This window comes from Pan paniscus, chromosome 2 (assembly GCF_029289425.2).
Source record: "Pan paniscus chromosome 2, NHGRI_mPanPan1-v2.0_pri, whole genome shotgun sequence".
In the NCBI taxonomy this organism is placed as follows: Eukaryota; Metazoa; Chordata; class Mammalia; order Primates; family Hominidae; genus Pan; species Pan paniscus.
In genome coordinates this window covers 31,596,524-31,616,875 of record NC_085926.1, presented here as the reverse complement: position 1 = coordinate 31,616,875, position 20,352 = coordinate 31,596,524, and the positions used below count along the sequence as shown (strand labels likewise).

The 20,352-nt window shown below is 34.7% G+C and overlaps 1 protein-coding gene across 2 annotated transcripts in view; it reads right to left on the bottom strand.

The window, feature by feature from the left end:
- Positions 1-218: 218 nt before the first annotated feature.
- The window catches only part of STT3B (STT3 oligosaccharyltransferase complex catalytic subunit B), a 108,896-nt gene continuing 88,762 nt past the window's right edge, over positions 219-20,352 (bottom strand). Inside the window, exons 7-16 of one of the 2 annotated variants that reach the window (XM_063602228.1) lie at positions 18,976-19,122; positions 18,063-18,111; positions 16,173-16,327; positions 13,701-13,912; positions 12,147-12,334; positions 10,926-11,097; positions 9,885-10,058; positions 6,602-6,715; positions 4,657-4,906; positions 219-1,851 (exon numbers count right to left, since the gene is read on the bottom strand). In XM_063602228.1, the coding sequence (XP_063458298.1) occupies positions 4,679-4,906; positions 6,602-6,715; positions 9,885-10,058; positions 10,926-11,097; positions 12,147-12,334; positions 13,701-13,912; positions 16,173-16,327; positions 18,063-18,111; positions 18,976-19,122 (1,439 nt within the window). In that variant the 3' untranslated portion in view covers positions 219-1,851; positions 4,657-4,678. The remainder of the gene's footprint in view (positions 1,852-4,656; positions 4,907-6,601; positions 6,716-9,884; positions 10,059-10,925; positions 11,098-12,146; positions 12,335-13,700; positions 13,913-16,172; positions 16,328-18,062; positions 18,112-18,975; positions 19,123-20,352) is intronic. The other variant, XM_014344184.6, reaches the window with a different exon arrangement.

Below are 20,352 nucleotides of genomic sequence, written 5' to 3'. Positions count from 1 at the left end.
AAACAAAAAACAAAAACAAAAACAAAAAACCGAGATTTTCATTCCAGGGTAAAAGAAGGCCAAATAAAATAGCTTGGTCTAAGATGAAATAATCTAACGTATTTTTTTCCACACATTTTCTTTAAAACCTTTGTGAAAGTCAACAAGGAAGAAGGAGGTATGTGTTCAGTACCAATTCCTTTCAAAACCAGAAGATTTGTAAAAAACAACACTTAACACAAAATTTGAATTAACTTTATTTCCCCTACAGTCAACAACTTCTCTGCACTGAATTTTAAAGCAACAAAGTAAAATAAAATCCCCCGAATGACAAGGTATCAGAAATCCAGACTTCGTTACACTCTATTTGTGAAAATGTTCAGCCATTTTATTGTTCTGTAAAGGAACCATCATCTGGGTCAAAAATGAATTCTATAAATCAAAGAATATTCTACACCTTGGAAAAGAAAATCAGCAGTAACATTCTCACTGAACATTGTAAATTACATTTTTCTTCATAAAAGGTACATACTATTCTGCACTTTTCCACCAAAAGCAGTGGTGTGTTATGCTTGTTATATAAAAAAAAGTTATATCCTGTGGCAGGAAAAACCCTTTCTCTTTCACTTTTACTAAACAACTGGAGAAAATGTTCAAGTCTGTATAAAGTTGCCTATAAGCTGGAAAGTGAACTTGTTCAATCTCCATTTACATTTTAGTGCATTTTTTGACAATTGTCACATTTTTAACAAAAGTAAGAAAATGCATATAGCACTAAAGAGTGTTTCATCAAATGCTTAAGGGATTAAAAAATATGGAGCAGAGAACAAAATCATTGTGAATGGATGAACTGTTGTAAAATGAAAAAAGTCCAGGCAAAGTTGTTAGAAGTCTTTTGTCACTTTGATGAGTCACAGCAAATGAACTTTGGATACCTGTCCACTTTAAGGGTTTTTTCCTTAATCTTTTGCATGTAAACATAGTGCTAACTTCAGTACTAAGATACCAAAACTCCGTCCTGGTAAGCAACATCCTGTGTAGTTGCCATGATTTCCAAAAAATATAAATTTAGCCCTTGAATGAATGATGTATGAAATCTGCTCTGTAAGTACCTGGTGAAAACGACTGCTAACAGCAGTAATAATGTGTCAACATAAAAAAACTACTTGAATCAATTAGCTACTCAGAGGTCCATCTTTGAAACAGCAGCTTCTTCTCAGAGCAAACAGTAAGCAATAGAAAATATACATTTGATGAAACATTCTTTGCATAAGAGAAACATGAAAATAAATATAATTCAAGGAAGTATAATGATTTTTCTAATATGTCTTTCTCAGACCTGTACTAGTTTACCGGTTCAAGAAGCTCTCATCACATTTTGTCACTTGTATTTTACATATTGCTATTCGGGTAATTCAAATAAAATGCAGGTCTTGTAAAAGAATAAAAACATTGACAAGTATGCATGTGCCAGGGACCAAATTAGAGGGTTCTTTGGTGCAGTTAGTCCAAATTCTCAGATTTGAAGGATAATATGTACCAATAAAAAAAAAATCTGCTGCTAGACATTTACAGCAGTGCTCTGTCTTGCTTCACATTAGAAATCGAAAACAGCTGTTCTCAACAAGCCAATTTTATTTTTTTAATCAGGCATTGCCAGAAAATTTTGTACATTAACCTGGACCAGTGATGGTTCTGTACCCTCTTTGCTGTGAAACACGACATGAGCTAAAGGCAAAGACCGGTTCTCACAAGGACAACTGCTTCAAGTTAGGAACCAGAACAGTGCATTTAAACAGTCTTCTTAGATATTTTCTTGCCTTTCTTAAAAACCAGCTTATTTTTAATGTAGCCACGCTTCCTTTTGGTAGTCTATAAAAAAACAAAACACATAGTATTAATGCAGGTTTCTTACTGATTAAAAAATCTATAAACACACACATGGTTTACTGCACTATGATGACTTAGTAAGCTCTTTGCTCTTCTTGTGACTGGATTCCTTGAATAGTTCAGTGAACACCACTAAACTGTTAGTGGTGTTTCTTACCTGAGTACACTAACACATCCAAAGTGAAAGTACTAGGTTCCTAGACATCCTCACCATCAAGTGAATGAATCTTCAGCCCTCTTCTCAACCACAAAGTGCTGAGCTGTAATTATTAAAATTTCCAGGCAAGACAGAATATGTAACACTAGACTAAGGAATCAGAAATGGTAATGCTGCTCCTGATTTAGCCTCCAGGAAATTAGGTGTGTGCCAGAAAAACACATTAACTTAGTAACTCTTAGAGTCCCTGTTTTCTGTAAAATGAGGATGACTGTAACCATCTACAAAAATGAGAAATATAATCACTTGGCACATTCTCTAAAAATAATCCTTTAGGTAGGAAAATAAGCAATTGAAAATGTAAAGCAAAACAACATTCCTTCAGTTTCATACATCTTTTAAAAATAAAATATTTTTCTTAACAATTCAGTATCCCACTAAAATACTTTCAATAGACGTTTCCTAGTATTAGAAACAAATTACCGGAAATGCAGTGGTACAAATTACTGCTAAAATATTTATGTTAGAACCCTACAGGATAAATTATAGGCACATATGTCTTTCAATCTGACAGACAGCCCTAGATACTGAAGACAGCAAATATTTTTTGAAAGTAAGTAATTTAATGCACCATCAAAGCTCTGGGTTAACAGAGTTAGAAGACTCAAGAGACTGACCACTCAATTCAATTTTCACATTTAAATACAACTCTCAGAGGTTTCAGAAACTGGGTAAATCCTGCATCATGTTCCTTTATTCATGATGTTCAATTCAAGATAATTTATAGTAGTTTCTAACAGGGATGAGAACACAAGGCAAAATGCAATCCTTCTTAAGGTACTAAAAATTAGCTACTGCTAACTTGTTAACCCCATTATGTTACCTTATTGTTAAACTGATGTTATTAAGGCACAAAGTAAGAAACTTCAGAGGGTACAATTTTTAAAAATTCAAACCAGATCTAGTAGTTTCTTTATTATAATTACATCCAGATTCTAACAGGATACTTTTTCTATGAGATCTTATAATATGCCCCAGGAATATCCAAGTGTGTAATAGCCCTCAGGGTGCTTTTCTCCTACTGGCAGTGAACCATGTGCCAAAAAGCCTTTTCTGCAGCCTGGACTACAATTTCTAGCGCCTTAGTCATGCCGGCTTTGCGATGGCTGGTAAACTCTCAGAATGGATGCTGTTATGTATACCCTCCTCCTCCAAAGTCAAAACCAGGATAGAGAAAGGGAAGTATAAAAAGCATTCCTTCATAGTGTTAGTGCAAAACATCTAAAGCCATGGAAACCAGAATGTCAAAATATGTTATTGGCCACCACAATATATGTTTTGGGCACACAAGACAGATTATGTTTTATTTATCCATTCACGTTTATTTGGGGAAAATGATGGGAAGAGAAAAGGGGTCAAATGAAGAAAATTCACTGCCTTTGGGGTCTATATCATCAGACAACAAGTTCAACAGCCCTCTTTTTGCAGAAAAAGTACACCTTAGTTATACTTGGATATCTTAGGAGTAACTGCTTTGAGAATAGCAGCATTTGCTGCTCACCAGTTTCTCCTACCTCATGTCTGTGACAATCATCTGATTTTTTAATGTTATTTTACCTAAAGATAATGAGTTTGATATGACTAACACAATGAATGTCAGCTCTATGTGACATTTTTAAATACATTAGTCTAGATATGGTAATTTACATCTGGTACATATTCATATAAAAAGCTTCCATTTACATATCACACCGTTAATATTCAGCACTTTTATAGTACAAATTAAAATCATCTGTATTTTGAATATATTTGATGTATATTTTAAGTAACAAAGAGTTAAGACAGTTGTTTCAATGATATAAGATAGCTGATCTGAGCTATGTAAACCTAAGCATCCTTAAAAAATGAGATTCAAAGTCAGTCTAATAATAATCAGTATTATAAGGATAGTACCTTATAATGAACCTTAACATTTTATCTGACTGTTCATTACTTCCCATTTCCTACTGCTGGACAACCTATATAAATACTAATTTTTAGTCATCTTTTATAGCAAAGATTATACTCTATTTGGCTTAAGTGAGCAATAATGACCCCCAATGAAATACTTCATATCTTATATATTTATTAGAAAAGAATTGCAGTAGTCTCATAATTCCTGCCTATAAGCTTTGTCACAATTACATTAAAAAATAATTATCTTAAGATAAATGATTTTTTTGGGCTTCAGAAGGACTCACCCAACTCAAACCTATTCTTTATTCAATGAATAATAGAGTACCATCACACTAAGAATGGAACATGAAGATGCAATATAAATTTGCTCTGCTCAAAAGATGAGAATTTAGCATTTTCACTTTCATACAGGTTTGGAAAGCGATGGCCACAGCTACATCTTACTTTACAAGTAAGTCTTACTAGTGGGAATAGCACAAACCAAAGCCAGAAGGCCTCTGGAAAAATCTCAGCTTGGGATATCTGAAGTGCTCAGTTTGAAAGGAAAGGAATGCTCCTAGCAGGCTAGCCTGATATTTACTTCGTATTAATATAGAAGCCATAGTCTTTATAAATCTGGCAGATGGAAATTTATTGCAATTTCCAGAAATTCTTTTTCATACAAACCAACACACCTTAAGTTACCCTTTAATGCCTTCACTTGGCACCCACCTTCTTTGACAAATACTTCTGTTTTGGGAAAATGTTGGTGACTCGAGGTTTGTGATCTAATGTCTCCCTGTTATCAGGTGCTTTTACTTTATATATCCTAACAAGCCAGTGTTCTGATGTAAAGGCTTCTTCCAAATGTTTGAATTTAATGTCCTTATTTCCAATCTCAGCATTACGTGTTCGGTCAAAACCTGGGGGTGTACGAAAATCCAGCTGCAAAAGTGACATTATTATTGGGTGTTAACCATATTGGAAAACATTCAGTGTTATAAGACAGTAAGTGTTATCATTACAGTAATACCTTCTCCCTTTAAACTAGGAAAACAATGAAGTAATCTATCTATCTTAATAGTTCTCATGTATTGCTAACTAGATAGGAAAAAATCAGGAAGAGAGAAACTAAGTACATCAGAGTAAGAATTTCACAAAATCCTTAGAGTAGATGAGCATTCTAAAGGTATTAAAAAAAAAAACAACCCACCAAAACATAGAAATGAAATCTATCAAAGCCCTTTTTATAGGTATACAGACAGAACACACTCAAGGGGCTTCTTTTCTGTTTCAGGGCCTTGCACTATCTATCCTCTCTGCCTGGCATGTTCTTCATTCAGCTCTTTTGCATGGCTAGCTCCTTTACCACCCCCTTCAGGGAAATATTTTCTTGAGATTAGTAACTGACAATAAGCAGTTTTCAGTGAAACTAATAGTATGAAGATAATAATTTGGGACAGACACTTATAACAAAGGACAGATTAACAAGAGCAAAACAAATTTATTAAGACGTTCGGCGCACATTATGCAGGAGAAACCTCAATGAAAAGGAACTCAAAGCAGTGGTTTAGAACTCTGGCTTATATAGCATGCTTAACAAAGAACAATACATTTGTGGAGAAAGGACAAAGGAAAGTGGTCTTAGGCCTTCAAGATGGGAAAGTAGAAGAGTACATATATGGGAGAAACTAGTAGAAGGGTACATATATGGGAGAAACTAATGGAGTAAATTTTGTTTGCAGATTCCTCTGGTGCTTTCTCTGGGCTCATAAGAGTCTTAGAGTTGTCTCCAGTAAAGGAGAATTTATATTCTGCCTTTAGGCAGAAAAGAGGTTAGATAGAACTTTCTCTCTGTTTGCTGCTTCTAAATTGCCTTCAGCTCAAAATTAACTTTCATGTCAAAGAGGCATATTTTGGGGTGACATATTCTGGTTTCCTTAAAAATCAAGTCATCAATCCAAGCCCCATTATTTACAAACAAGAAAAGAACCAAGTGGAATCCAAGGCAGATACAAATTGTCTGAGAGTTACATGACTTGACAGAACCTGATGGAAAACACAGGTGTTATGACATCAAGTCCACTGTTTCTTCTTTCTGCCACAATGCCTCTTTGCACATTCACTCATTTTGTAGACCCTTAAGCTTTTGTACCACATCATTCTAATTTACTAGAAAACTCTGACCCAGGACAGCTCTAGCTATTTGTGGTAACGGAGAACGGGGAGAGAGTGAACATCTGAAGTGACTATTTACTTCGAATCTTTAATTTTAAGCTTTTCTCCACCAAGCAGCAAAGTGACCTAAGACACCACACTGTTTCCTAGCTAGGAGAACTCTTCTTGGAGAACAATACTTTCCAAAAGCATGAGGTCTAACGGTGAGATGGCAAGCAAAGATTGGATTTGAGGCTACTGTTAATAAATATGTTAGAAAGAAGTCCTCGATCTAAAATTTTATTTTCTAATTTCTCACATATTAGTTTCAGAAATCTAAATTTAATGAAAAAAAGACTATTTAGATAAGCACATTTCTCTTCAGCACAATCAAAATATCATTATCCTGTTTTCTAGAGGCAAATAAGACTTGTTTTAAACATTATTTTGAATGAAAATTAGAGAAAAATGGATTTAACTAACCTGCATTTCTCCAAATCTGTAGTATGACATTTTATACATAAGGCAATTCAACAAAGTAGGGGATCCTGCTTTGTCTACACGGAATTCTCCCTGTGGGGTAAAATAGTCACTTTCCTACAAGAAAGAAACCAGAAGTTCTATGTTAGTTCAAGTTAACATATTCAAAGCTACAGTTTCCTCTTTTCATTTCCCCGTAAGAATAAGCTTTTGAGGTATCTTTATAAAGCCATATTCAGTTACACCTCAAAAAAATTAATCCCACCAGACTTCAAACCGTGTTATAAGGCCTTAATAATTATTATTTTTGAGACAATGTCTCGTTCTGTCCTTGAGGCCGGAGTGCAGTGGCATGACTGTGGCTCACTGCAGCCTCAACCTCCTGGGCTCAAGCAATCCTCCCATTTCAGCCTCTCAAGTAGCTGGGACTACAGGCCCACGGCACCACGCCCAAATAATTTTTGCATTTTTTTGTAGAGACAGGGTTTCACCATGTTGTCCAGGCTGGTCTTGAACTACTGGGCTGAAGTGATTGGCCTCCCGAAATGCTAGGATTACAGACATGAGCCACTGCACATAGCCACTTTCATAATTTAAAGAGACTGGTACCAACACCATGGCTTAATACCAGGTAAGGCTGGCTCTCTCAATTACCCAACCTCATCTCCGTTACTCCTTTTCAGAGTTTTCTTAAGTGTTCTAGCTAAATTTTTCCACATGAACTTTAAAATCGGCTTTATTTGGGGAGGACAATGTTAAAAAGACTCCTGTGGTAATTTTTATGGGGTTAACTTATAAATTAACCTCTATGAGGAACAATTTTGGCACTCTAGGTAAAAAATGTAATTTCTAAGTCAGAAATTCCTTTTCCAGGAATTAACGCTACAGAGATACTTGTATATGGCCAAAATAATGAATGCAGAAAGTTATTATGCCATTGTTTATAAAACTAAAATATTGGAAACAATCTAAATTCCATCAATGGGGACAGGTTAAATAAATCATGCACACACAAAAAAAATGCAACATACTGTGCAAATGTAAACAAAGGAATAAAGAAGCTCTCCATATTCTAACATGAAAAAATCACCAAGACATATTATGAAGTGAACAGGGTATATAACTTGCTAGAATTTAAGAATCACAAGAAAATAACCAGTGATTACCAGGGACTCCACCGCCCGCCCGCCCCCCCATTTTTAACTGACACATAAATTTGTGTATATTTATGGTGTACACCATGTTTTGAAATATGCACTGTGAAATGGCTACATCGATCTAATTAACATATGCATCAATCATACTTATTTTGTTGTAGTGAGAACATTGAAATATCTACTCTCTTAGCAACTTACAAGTACACAATACATTGTTATTAACTATAGAGGAACTTGTTTTTTTTTTTGGGGGGTAGACTTTTTTGTATATCCTCTTATACTTTATTTTTGAATCACGTGAAGGGGGTAGACATTTATTGTATATCCTCTTATACTTTACTTTTGAACCATATGAGTGTATTATCTATTCACAAAGTTTAAAAATAATTTAAGATGCACAGAAATTTAGGACTTCTGTAATATTAATGTTCAAAGCATACATTTAGAAACAGTGATCTATCACATGTCACAGTTTTAACACTGACTGCTAAAGCAAATCTGCAAATAAAAACCATACTGGGAGAATTAAATTTCAGAAGATTAACACACAAAAAAAATGTTTACTAATCACAGTTAAGGGAAACATTACAGCATTGACATTTGACCAGGAAATCTGAGGCTTTACTTCATCCCCATCACACGACACCTGCATACATTTTTCCCAAAAGATTCCTTTATTCTGGATCAGTGGCAATTACTCTTATCTTTTGTGCCTTCATCATGTAAAAGCACAATGCTGGATGTCCATCTTCTAAAAGCTCACAACTTAGTGAAAGAGGTAAGACAGAATCTAATACAAAAAAGCAGTGGTTCCCAACCTTTTTGGCACCAGAGACCAGTTTCGTGGAAGACAATTTTTCCACGGATGGCGGAGGGCTGGTGGTTTCTAGATGAAACTGTTCCCCCTCAGATCAACAGGCATTAGTTAGATTCTCATAAGGAACATGCAACCTAGATCCCCTGCATGCGCAGTTCACAATAGGGTTTGTGCGCCTATGAAAATCTAATGCTGCCGCTGGTCTGATAGGAGGCGGAGCTCAGGCGGCAATGCTCGCTCACCTGCCCCTTACCTCCTGCTATGTGGCCTGGTTCCTAACAGGCCACGGACCAGTGCTGGTCCGCTGCCTGGGGTCTGGGGACTCCTGCAAAACAGGTATAAGTAATTTGGTGATGAGTACAGATGTGAGTATACCAGAAAAGGGCTTTTGGAGAGGGGACAAGTCTGTGGTAGGGAAGGTATTCCAGGAAAGAGAACAGTAAAAACACACGTGTCAGGTGAGTCAAGGAAAGAAACCACAAGCAAGTTTCAGGGGCTAGAACATACTGGCAGAGTAGACAAAGGTGGCAGAAGAACAAGACACCAGCAAAGGAAGGCAAAACATGAAGAGGCTTACATTCCAAGCTAAAGAGTTTACACTTTATACTAATGTTTTATCAGAGGTTATCTATTTTGTACCAGTCCCTAGACTGGGGCTTCAACTACTTTACTATAAATTCTCATTAAACGGCACTATAAATTAGTTATTTTTGGCAAAAGATAACCTAGTCGGCCTTGGTCACCATTTTAATTCCAGATCCTAGAACTAGACCTAGTGCTCAAAGCATATTATGTTGACTTGCTAAAATAACTTGCCCAAGTTGACAGTTTTAGTTTTAACTCATGTCTATATGGTTTTAAGACCCTTTCCCTTAATCTATTGAAGTCTTTTGAACCTAAAAGTAACATGATCAATTTCATCTTACACTGGGAGGGAGGAAACAAGGCAAAGATAGCAATTTCAAGGTTACTATCCTATTTCAGGTTTACAAGCATAAGGGTAAGTACTAGAGTGGAAGCAATGGAAATGGAAAGAAAGGGATGACATGAGAGGCTGTGAGAGACGTAAAAGTAAGAAGTCTTGGCAAGGGACTGCTTCATAGGGAAGAATGGTATATTAGTTCCATTTCGACTTCAAAAAGTTTTAATATAGGAAATGCCTCTACTATCTTTAATAAATAGTAAAGCCAGGGTAAGGAACTAATCTGAGGGATAGGATGATGAAACAAATACAATGCAATTAGCAAGATCAGAGAATTACGTGGACACAGTGAGCTATCTTTCACATACCTGGAATTATCTAGTTTCTTACCCGAATGTCTTTGGGATGTTCTCCTTCAGCTATCCTAACCATCCAGAGAAATTTGTTGATATCATCACCAGAATAGCCAATAACCCCTCCAAAAATAACCAAAACATAATCTACATCTAGAGTCCTCATGATTTTATAGGCTGCTGTTTCATTAGAAGACATAGCTTTTCCCACCTGCAGAATTTAAAAAAAAATGAGAATGTTTTTGATTATTCCCACATTCATAAAAATCAATGTATATTTTTACTACAACATGGAATTCATCAAGAGTTTGTTTTACATGGAATTTTTTTGCAGAAATGATTTCCTATGAATTCAACAAATGCATTGGAATTTACGAACCTCTCAACTACTATAACTAATTTACAGTCAAAAATCAGAATACATGTTCTAATATTTTGCTAATAATTAAGTTCTATGACATTAACATTTTATGATGAAAGCAGGCAAGCTTAGAAAAAACAACTTCTCACAACCGCAGGCCAGGGCTGGCCAGTGATCTTGCTAGCACATACATTTCTTCTCCCCAGTCTAGCATGCATCTGATAATTAGCTACAACAGTAATACAAATAGAATTCATTTGGTTAAGACTACTCTTTGTATTTAAAAATCTTTGAAGTACAAAGAGGGGATTACATTAATCTATGCAGATTAGTTGTTTAATAGCTAGAGGAACAGTTTGCCTATCCATAAAATACAGTGCATTTACTTTACATATTGGCAAATAATTTTTAGTTTATAACACGAAAAATACAAGCCAAACATTTTAAGTTTCAGATTTTGTCTAATTCTTCAGTAAGCTAAATTTATCATAAAATCTACCAGAAATCAGCCTGCAATTCTGAATGATACTTAGTATCATTCTTAAAAACAAAATAAGCACACCTTGAACTCACTTTATTGAATATATGTGTAAAAAAGTATTTTGAGAATTCAGCAGAGTACTTTTCACCCACATTTTTCCTATTTAGTCACAAGTGAAGCCTGATTGCTAAGGAGTGAATAAAGATTTTTTAACCTTGTATTTAGTAAATCCTTACCAGTGCTATGTGGCTGTTATTCCAGGTGTTATTATCCACCAACGTAGTTCTATTAGCCATTCCAGCTATCTGATAGCCATAATCCCACCAAGACATTACTCGTGCATGTTCATCTGTATTTTGCCTTAGCCAAAAGTAAGCTTCTCTAAAATCATCTAAGATATTCCTGGTGCTGAAAAGAATCACAATACTCTTTTAAATGAGATGTCACAAATGTGAAGAGGCTAACTTAAAATCTTGAGGTATTAAACCACTGTATACTTTCAGATTTTAAGGATGGTAGTTATTAAGTAAAAGCCTCTACCGATGAGAAAAAAAAAAGTGAAACAATGAAGAGCTAGACTGGTGTTATTCAAACTAGTGTGTGTGCGCACAAACCACCTGCATATCTTGTATTTAAAAAAAAAAAAAAAAAGCCGATTCTGATTCAGTAGTTCTGGGGTAGGGCCTAATAGTGTACAAGCCTAATAAGCTCCCAAGTGAAAGAGTAGTTGAAAGCCATGGCAATACATAAATCAGCTGTTCTTACATTTTAGCTGCATCTGAATCACCTGGGTCTATTAAACCACAGACTGCTAGGCCCCAGCCCCAGGTTTCTAATTCTGTAACATTAGGGTGAGGTCAAGAATTTGCATTTCTAACAAGTTTCATGGTAATGATGATGCTGTGTGTACAAAGACCACACATTTGAGAAAAACTAATGTATATGATTATGCATGCAGAAATATTCTGGAAAAGAGCATGAAATACAATGATTACTACCCATGGCACCAAGGTGGAGGAGAGGACAAAGAAAGGTAGATTCAAATACAGAGCTTCACGGGAGCACAAGGCAGAGGCTGGCAGGGGCGGGGGAGAGTGCACGGGGATGGTTAACGGGTACGAACACGACAGCGTGATTACAGTCAAAAATAATTTAATTATACATTTAAAAATAACTAAGAGTGTAACTTGATCGTTTGTAACTGAAAGGATAAATAGTTGAGGGGATGGAAACCCCATTTTACACGTGATTATTACACATGCCTGTATCAAAAGACATAAATAGAATGTACCCCATAAAATTATGTATTTACTGTGTACCTACAAAAATTAAAATTAAAAATTAAAAACAAGCAAATGCAGAATCTCACAAACAACATTCTATTTTTAAATTATATCCTTTGAGACAATGAAAAAGAAGTGTAAGTATAAAATGTTTTTGTATCCGAGTTTTCTTACCCATCATGATTGTATGAGGCCAGGACTACACTTGGACTAGAGTAGGCATTGCTTGTGACCCAGGTACAGTGGACAGCAAACATCATCAATAGCATCAGCATCAACATGGTGACAATGCTTTTTATATTAGGGCCTAATCCCTCTTCAGTTTTTTCCTGTTCAGTTGCATGTTTCCTCACTTTACCTGCCTAAAGATATTAAAAAAATTGGTTAGACAAATTCATTATTTGACTTGCTTCATTAAGATACTCAATGGAAAAAGCTGAGAGACTGTTTATCTATCAATTTAATTCTATGACTCAGAAAATGTATAACCATCAGATATTCTTATGTGGGTGATGGAGTGTTTTCTAAGTCAAATGTGAATAAGGTTTCCCGGGAATACACCAATCCAGAAACTGGTCACAGAGCAAAATAATTATCTCCAGTAAGAAGCTGCTTTCAAACCCAGTTGTCCTTATACTTTAATTAAATACAAAGGAGATTAACCAAATGACCCCATTCTGGTGAAATCTTAATATGTAAATTCTTATAAAATCTGAATTCCACATCCTGAAAATGGCAATGCTCAGCTATAATTTTGACCATGTACCACTTTAGTATAGGAAAAAACTGCATTAACAGAATCAGTCTTCCGAGTTTGAAACCCTAAAACCAACAGACTTGTTAAAACTACGATTACCTTAAAAAATCACCTTCCCCAACAAAAAAGGGAAGAGAGAATAGAAAAAGTCACAACTTCTAAATTTCAAGGCTGGTTAAGAAACCACAAAGCAACAAAAAAACCCCAACAATAACAACAAACAAAAAAATCAGGAATGTGGGTTTATTAACACACATCTTTACGAATTACATTCATCGTACAGAAGGAAAGAATTTCAAAGTTATTACCGATACTGGGAAGTTTAATTTATTAGTGTTTTAAAATCCAGGCAATATTCAAATAGCAAAGTTTAATAAGTCATCCAAGACAAGTGATCTAATTCTTACAAGTCCTTTTCACACTTGCACCAACTGAGAAACTATAGATTAAAAATAAATTACCTTGTATTGGCCAGTTACCTATTGCTAACGAACTGGAGGGTTTTAAAAAAGGCATCTTGCTCCCTTCATTTTACTGTTCAACCAACCAAATATCACTTCCAAAATATTTTGAAAGTATGCACTGAGTATGGACCTCAAGGATAAGCACCTGTCTGTCCACATGGTTTCAGAGGGGTTTACAGTGCCAAATGTTATGTAATTTAGTACAGCATCAAGTTTTTGCTCTCAAAAATGGAAGGGTATATTAACAAGAGTATATATCTTAAGTATTTAGATAACAAATTACCAAAAAGAAGAATTCCTTCTCTGATTACATTCTATTTTCTAACTCTGAGCTAAAGGACTGACCAGGATTCATAGTTTGAGGCAAACAGTGGAGACCAACTAGAAAAGTCACAGTTTGTCCAAATCATCATTTAATAACATTTCTTGATATGTATAGTTCTTACTGTGGTGGAAAAATTAAGAAAGGACATAGACAATTTAAAGGCCTTACTTTAGATTCCCCACCTTATCATACAAATTTCCTTGGTTTCTTTTGTCATCCTCATCACTGCTGTCCTCCACAGGTGGATTTTCCCTTTTCATGTCATCCCCCAAATAGTGCTCAAAAACATTTGAAAAGGCAATTGCAGACAGCATACACACGACTGGAGTCAAAGTCAACATCAGTCGCACCATCACTCCAGCAAAGTAGACAGCACTGATTGCATATAGAGCAACTGCAAAGACAAATTCTCTTACAATATGTTGGAGGGAAAAAGTTCCCAGGAAACTGAACTAGATACTTAAAACCACACTATAAAACCAACCTGGAATTATATAAATGTCTCACAAACGATCTAATTGTTTCTAAATTGATACTACTGAACAACTGATTAATTAGCCACATTTAGAAATTATAACTAGTGTTCACTAAATAAAACCTACACATCCATAGTTTAGAAAAATGTATATGATTCAAATTTAATTAGTTATGAAGAATTAGACTTAATTCACTATTTGTCAATAACATCATAAAAAACCCATAGCTGGCAGATAAAAACATATTTGTGCATGACATCTCCAGGCAAAATAAATTTATAGATTTAAAATCTATAAAAAGCCAGTGCCAATATCTGGCATAAAACCTGCTTTAAAACAAAAACGGGATGAGAAGAACGTAAGTTATTAATCAAAGGAGGAACCTGCAAAGTTACTGCCAAGAAACTTAGAAAAAATTTTTGAAACAAATTTCCAATAGCCAGAGCTTTCTGGATAATGTGCTAACCACAGGAAAAGACTCTAACTATTTCTGGCTGAAGGCTATGTATAACTTTACAAATTCAGTGAGTCATGTGAGCTCCTACCTTATTAAATTTTTCTTCCTGACTAAAAAATACATCGCATCATATTCTTAAGTGTGTATCTCAATGAATTTGTATATATACACACCTGTGTAACTACAACCCATAATGATATAGAACATTTTTATATGTCCTCATGCCTCTTCTCAGTCCATAACAACCCCCTCCCCTATCAAAAAAGGTAACCACTATTTAGACTTCTAAAGAATTAGTATTCCTTATTGTTGAACTTTACAGGAATGTAACCACATAAAAATGTTCTCTTTTGTATTGGCTTCTCTTATTTCCCCATCCTGTTCTTTAATGATTGTTGTGTTGTATTCCACTACAGATATACAAAAATTTATTCACGCTACTGCTGATGACTTTGGAATATTTACTATTACGGGTTACTGTAGATAAAATTACTAATGCATTCTTAAACATGTCTTCTGGTAGACATATGCACTCACTTCTCTTAGATATATACATAGGAATGGGATTACTGAGTCATGAGGTTTAAGTTAAATCTTCTTGAATGATGCAGTATTAACAGGGCCTCATCCAGGATCCACTAACCTAGAGAAGAATGAGTGTGCAATCCTTTAAACTGAACCCCTACAGGTGCTGTTCTTTCTTTCCTGATTCATGTGTCACTCATGGTCCAGATCCTATAATTGTACAAGTTTCTAGCACTACAAATTACTTACCAACTGGTGTGATCCTGTGCACGTGATAAAGTTTTTCTCAGTTTCAGTTTTTATCTCATACAAAACAACCACAGCATATTTCATGTGTGATTAAATCATGTAGAAGCCTATGATATCTGCTTATTTTGTCCACTTATATTAGAAATATAGAACCCTAAATACTTGGCATTTAAATATTTTGTATTTCAAGTCTTATTAGTTGGAAATATACAAATCTATCAACGAAGAGGATGTTTAGTGAAAGGTGATCCTTATTCCACTATAAAATGGTCTTTGCTCTGAAATCTGGAAGATGAATGTCCCTAAAAACTTCTTCCTACTTAAATAAAATTTTACTCAGAAAACAAAGTCAAGGCTATTGTCAACAAAGTTAAAATTTTCAATTCTCAAACACAAACTATAACATTAACCTCTCAGAAACCACAATATACTAGTCCTAAATTAAAACAATCAAAATACTTAATACAAATTCAATGAATTTTTTTCTTTCTTTTTTTTTTTTTGAGACAGAGTCTCACTCTGATTCCCAGGGTGGAGTGCAGTGGCTTGATCTTGACTCACTGCAACCTCCGCCTCCCAGGTTCAAGCAATTCTCCTGCCTCAGCCTCCTGAGTAGCTGGGATTACAGGCATGCACCATCATGTTCGGCTAATTTTTGTATTTTTAGTAGAGACAAGGTTTCACCATGTTGGCCAGGCTGGTCTCGAACTCCTGACCTCAGGTGATCCGCCCGCCTCGGCCTCCCAAAGTGCTGGGATTACAGGCGTGTGCCACCATGCCCAGCCTCTCAGTGAATTTTTCTTGGTTAAGCACCTATGCAAAATAAGGGAGAAAATTTATCTTGAATATATAGAGTCAAACATAGAAAAACAAAAATTTAAAGTAAATAATCTCAAAAAGAAAAATAACTATTCCATATCAAAGTATTCATTAAAAACCTCTCTTACCAAATACTCTTTCATCGTTGATATTTTTGATGCAGAACCAAAGGCCTGCTGGGAAGGTACATACAAGAATATGTAGATCAAAGAAGAAAGACACCCAAGTCGTAGGTTGATGCTCAGACACTGATGCAATAATTGGAATGTGTATTTTTGCATACCTGGTATTAAAAAAGTTAATATTGTTTACAATTAAGTGATAAAACAGGAGTTCCTTTTAGATGAAGAAATCTTGTTTGTTTGTAGAAATGGTACCTACTCCCTACCCCTTCTTATTTAAATATACCTTCCAAGGTAACCAGTTAAACTGGATAGTTTCTGTTTGGTCTACACTGGTAAAACTAAAACTAGTATGCCCTCTGTAAAATTCAGAGAATTATCTAGATCCAGACATGAGAATGTTGGCTCTGAATTCCAATACAGAAATCTCTGTTCAACTGGCAATTTGTTCCGTAGTTTAAGTCAGCATTTTTCATGTTTGCATCAACGAGTCTCATTACCTTTTGGAATTATTACTACAGACTGAATATCCTTTATCTGAAATGCTTAGAACCAGCAGTGTTTCAGATTTTAGAATATTTGCATTATACTTACCAGTTCAGCATCTCTAATCTGAAATTCTGAAATGCTTCAATAAGCATTTCCTTTTAGCATCATGTTGGTGCTCAACAAGTTCATGATTTTAGAGCGTTTCAGATTTTGAATACTCAACCTGTAGCAGAAATACTTTACCCAATAATTACACCTTACACAATGATAATGCCTTGCTTGACATGAAGCTGGCATGGAGACAGGTGAAGGAAATGTAAAGGACTGAAAAAATTATTACTGAAACACCCTGAGATTCTAACGTAGTCAATTAATTGACTACTTTATAATATAACTGCACAAGTTATATTATAATATTACAATTTTACTTTACAGTTATATATAACTGCATAATTTATTTTACAGTTATATATAACTGTATAATTTATTTTACAGTTATATTATTACTTTATAATATAACTGCACAAGTTAACCTAGTAATTTAACCTAAGCAGAATAACAGTCTACAACTTGGGTTATCCTTCAAATTCGTTAGTGATCCACAGGCTGACTCTTGAAGTATGTGTCTAATTGTTAGTTCCAGTCATTCATGCATAATTTGCTCATGTCCTTTAATTAGACCTGGACACAAGTCCTTCTGGTATCACATCAGAAAGCATGTCTGTTCAATAAATTGTTTTTTATTGAGCCACCTGGGGAGTAACAAGACAGAACAGCAGGAACAGAGGAGGGGCATAAATTATAATCAATAGATATTTTCTAATCTCCAGGAAAACATTTTAGAGAAAAAAAGTTTTATTGAACTAGTCTAATTCAAAACCAAATGTATTAACTCATTTTATAACAGCACTCTAAAAAAAAAACCACAACAGATATATATTCTCTTGTGTTTCACAGATTTAAAAAAACAAAAAAACTTAGATCAGATGGTATTAGAAAAAATTAAATTTTCTTCCTATCTATGGCAATTAAATTATAACATAGTATCCTTAAGAATTCTTAAGAATAAAAAATTATTACTGAAGATGAAAATGTTATATGTTAGGTAAAAGACAAATCAATCTTTAAATTGCACAAAGGTAACCTAAATATTCTTACAAACAAAACGGAAACAAGGAGTTGCCCATGCAGAACAGTAATACACAACGTACATTTCATACTAAAGATGCATTCAGAACAGGTATCATAACAAGATAAAGTACAAGGAATTTAACATTTACTAAACTAGCATCTTTGGTACTTAGAAGTGTTGCCCAAGAACTGAGTGAAACACTGACAAAACAGATAAAAACAAAGGAAAAGCAGTATTTCAATAAATATGATGCCAAATAATGTAACTGCACTTACCCAGTATCCCACAATGAGTAAAACCTGCCACTCCATGGTGCAATGTAACCTTGGAAGGAAAAACACGGATGAAATTAATCTGCCTTTTTATTATTCTGTAAATCTTTTATTGCCTTTATGTTTATTGCTAATTATAGACAGACAAACTAATGTTCAAAGAATTTCAGTTTTCATTTATAGGTGTCAACCTATTTCAGACAGTTGGCAGTGAGAAAAAATAAGGTAGTGATCAAATAAAAACAATATCCATGGAGAACCCACTTCCAGAGAAACACATTTGAGATAAAGTTGTAGAAAGTTTTCCAATTCTCTTAAGCTTTTAGTTGACTAATAAGGCTAAGGCATTAAACAAGACCAGATCATTTAAAAAAAATAAAATAAAGGGGGGGCAGGGGAAAGGGAGTTTCTAAATGATCTAGTCCAGTATGCCATATCCCACCAGATAAATTCAAAGATGATTTTAAACACTCACGGCTTTTACATTAATTTGACAGAATAAATTTAGAAAGAATTCAATTTGTTTCTAAGGACTGGTAAATAAAGGTTAGAGGGTAACTTAGAATCCAGAAGCAGACTGAAACTGATTCTGTTAGTAAACTGCTGAAAAGTAGGGGAGAAAGAGGGAGTGTGTGTGCATGCAAGAGAAGGTGAGCATATAACAGGTAAATAACAGAAGCTCTGATTTTTTTTTTTCTTTTTATAGTTTGGGCCTATTCATCCAGCAAGAGAAGGATGCTTAAAAGTAGATTTATCACAGCTTGATGCCACAAAATTAAAATATACTATTCAAAAAAAAAAGAAAGGAAAAAATCACTTTGTAGTCATGCTGTTATTCAGATTTTAGAAACTTTGGCTATTTTTCTTATATTGTTTGTAGAGACAATATTCACATCCTACAGGTGATAACACGTACCTGTATAAGTCAAATAGATGACACTAAGGAACACAGCACCTGCAGCTAGTGATACACCCAAAAAGAAAAGGGTCTGGAACTCTTGTTTTGTTAATCGGTCTCTCAGATACTGCAAGAAAGCATAAGCTTGCAGCAATGCAAAGACACCTAATTAAAGAAAAGGGTCATATAATCAACAAAGCAGTTTTCCAAGGTCATTTAAAAACTTTCATTTGAAAGAGCTTCTTAGAATGTCCTGCACCATTCATATCAAAGACTAGTTATTTAATCTAGCCAACATTTCCTTTGTCAAATGACAGTTGCCTAATTAATACATCCAAAAAATTCTGTGACTTTTTTTTTTTCCCTAAATGATCAGACTCCTCACACATGTACCAGACCAAAGGGGAAAAAAAATCCCATTTGAATAACAAGCCTATTTAACACATTAAGTTCCTCTCTTTCCTCTATATTTTAGGGGGGTTTTCTGGGGTGGAGGGAAGTAATTTTTCAAAATCACTGAAAAACAATTCTCCGATTTGTTTTGCTGAAGGATACAAAGACTTAGGATCAGGATAATCTTGATATACAGTTACTATTTATAACTAATAAGATGTGACCTTAATTACACATTTAGACAAGATTCTAAATTTGTATCAGGGCTCATGCCAAATTATGGCATCTTGGCATTTGAGAAACCAGCAAAAACTGGGAAGTCTCTCTCATCTTTTCTGTTTGTTCTCCCCTGAGGCAGGTCATAAAATAATTCTCTGACCTTCCTGTAAGTAGGTTATAAGATCCTCATTCCAGAGGGGTCCTTCTAATACCCAGAGGAAAAGATGAAGACACAGAGACACCAAGAAGAATATGAACAAATAGGCCTTAAGTTCTTCCCAGTCTGTTGCCATTAGATCGTACTTCTCTTTGTCCAATCTTATTTCTACATGACTGTCCACTCTTCATCAAACCTAAGCATAAAAATACAGTTTCCCTGCCTTTTTAAAATTTTCACTTCTGAAGACTCTTGTGTCATGTAAAATTTATGCTTTTCTCTTGTTAATCTGTCTTTTGTTAGAGAGAACAATCTTTTCTCCCCTACATTAGTAAATATAAAGGTGAGTGCTAAGATATACAAAACTAAAGGAGTAGTTGCAAAAACGGATTCTCAAAAAGTACAAAACATGATACAAAAACATTAAACATAAAACTTTAAACAAAGAGGATGTAAGAATCCTCAAGCATCTAGAACATTAATTTTTAAAAATAAATTCAATTTTAAGGGTTGTTTTTAAAAGTCCATTTTACAATGGTTAAGTAAGTATTATCAAAGATTTAGAGTTTAGGAAATGTTGTAACGCATACGTGTAAAGACAGGTGACTGCGTATCTACATAGACAT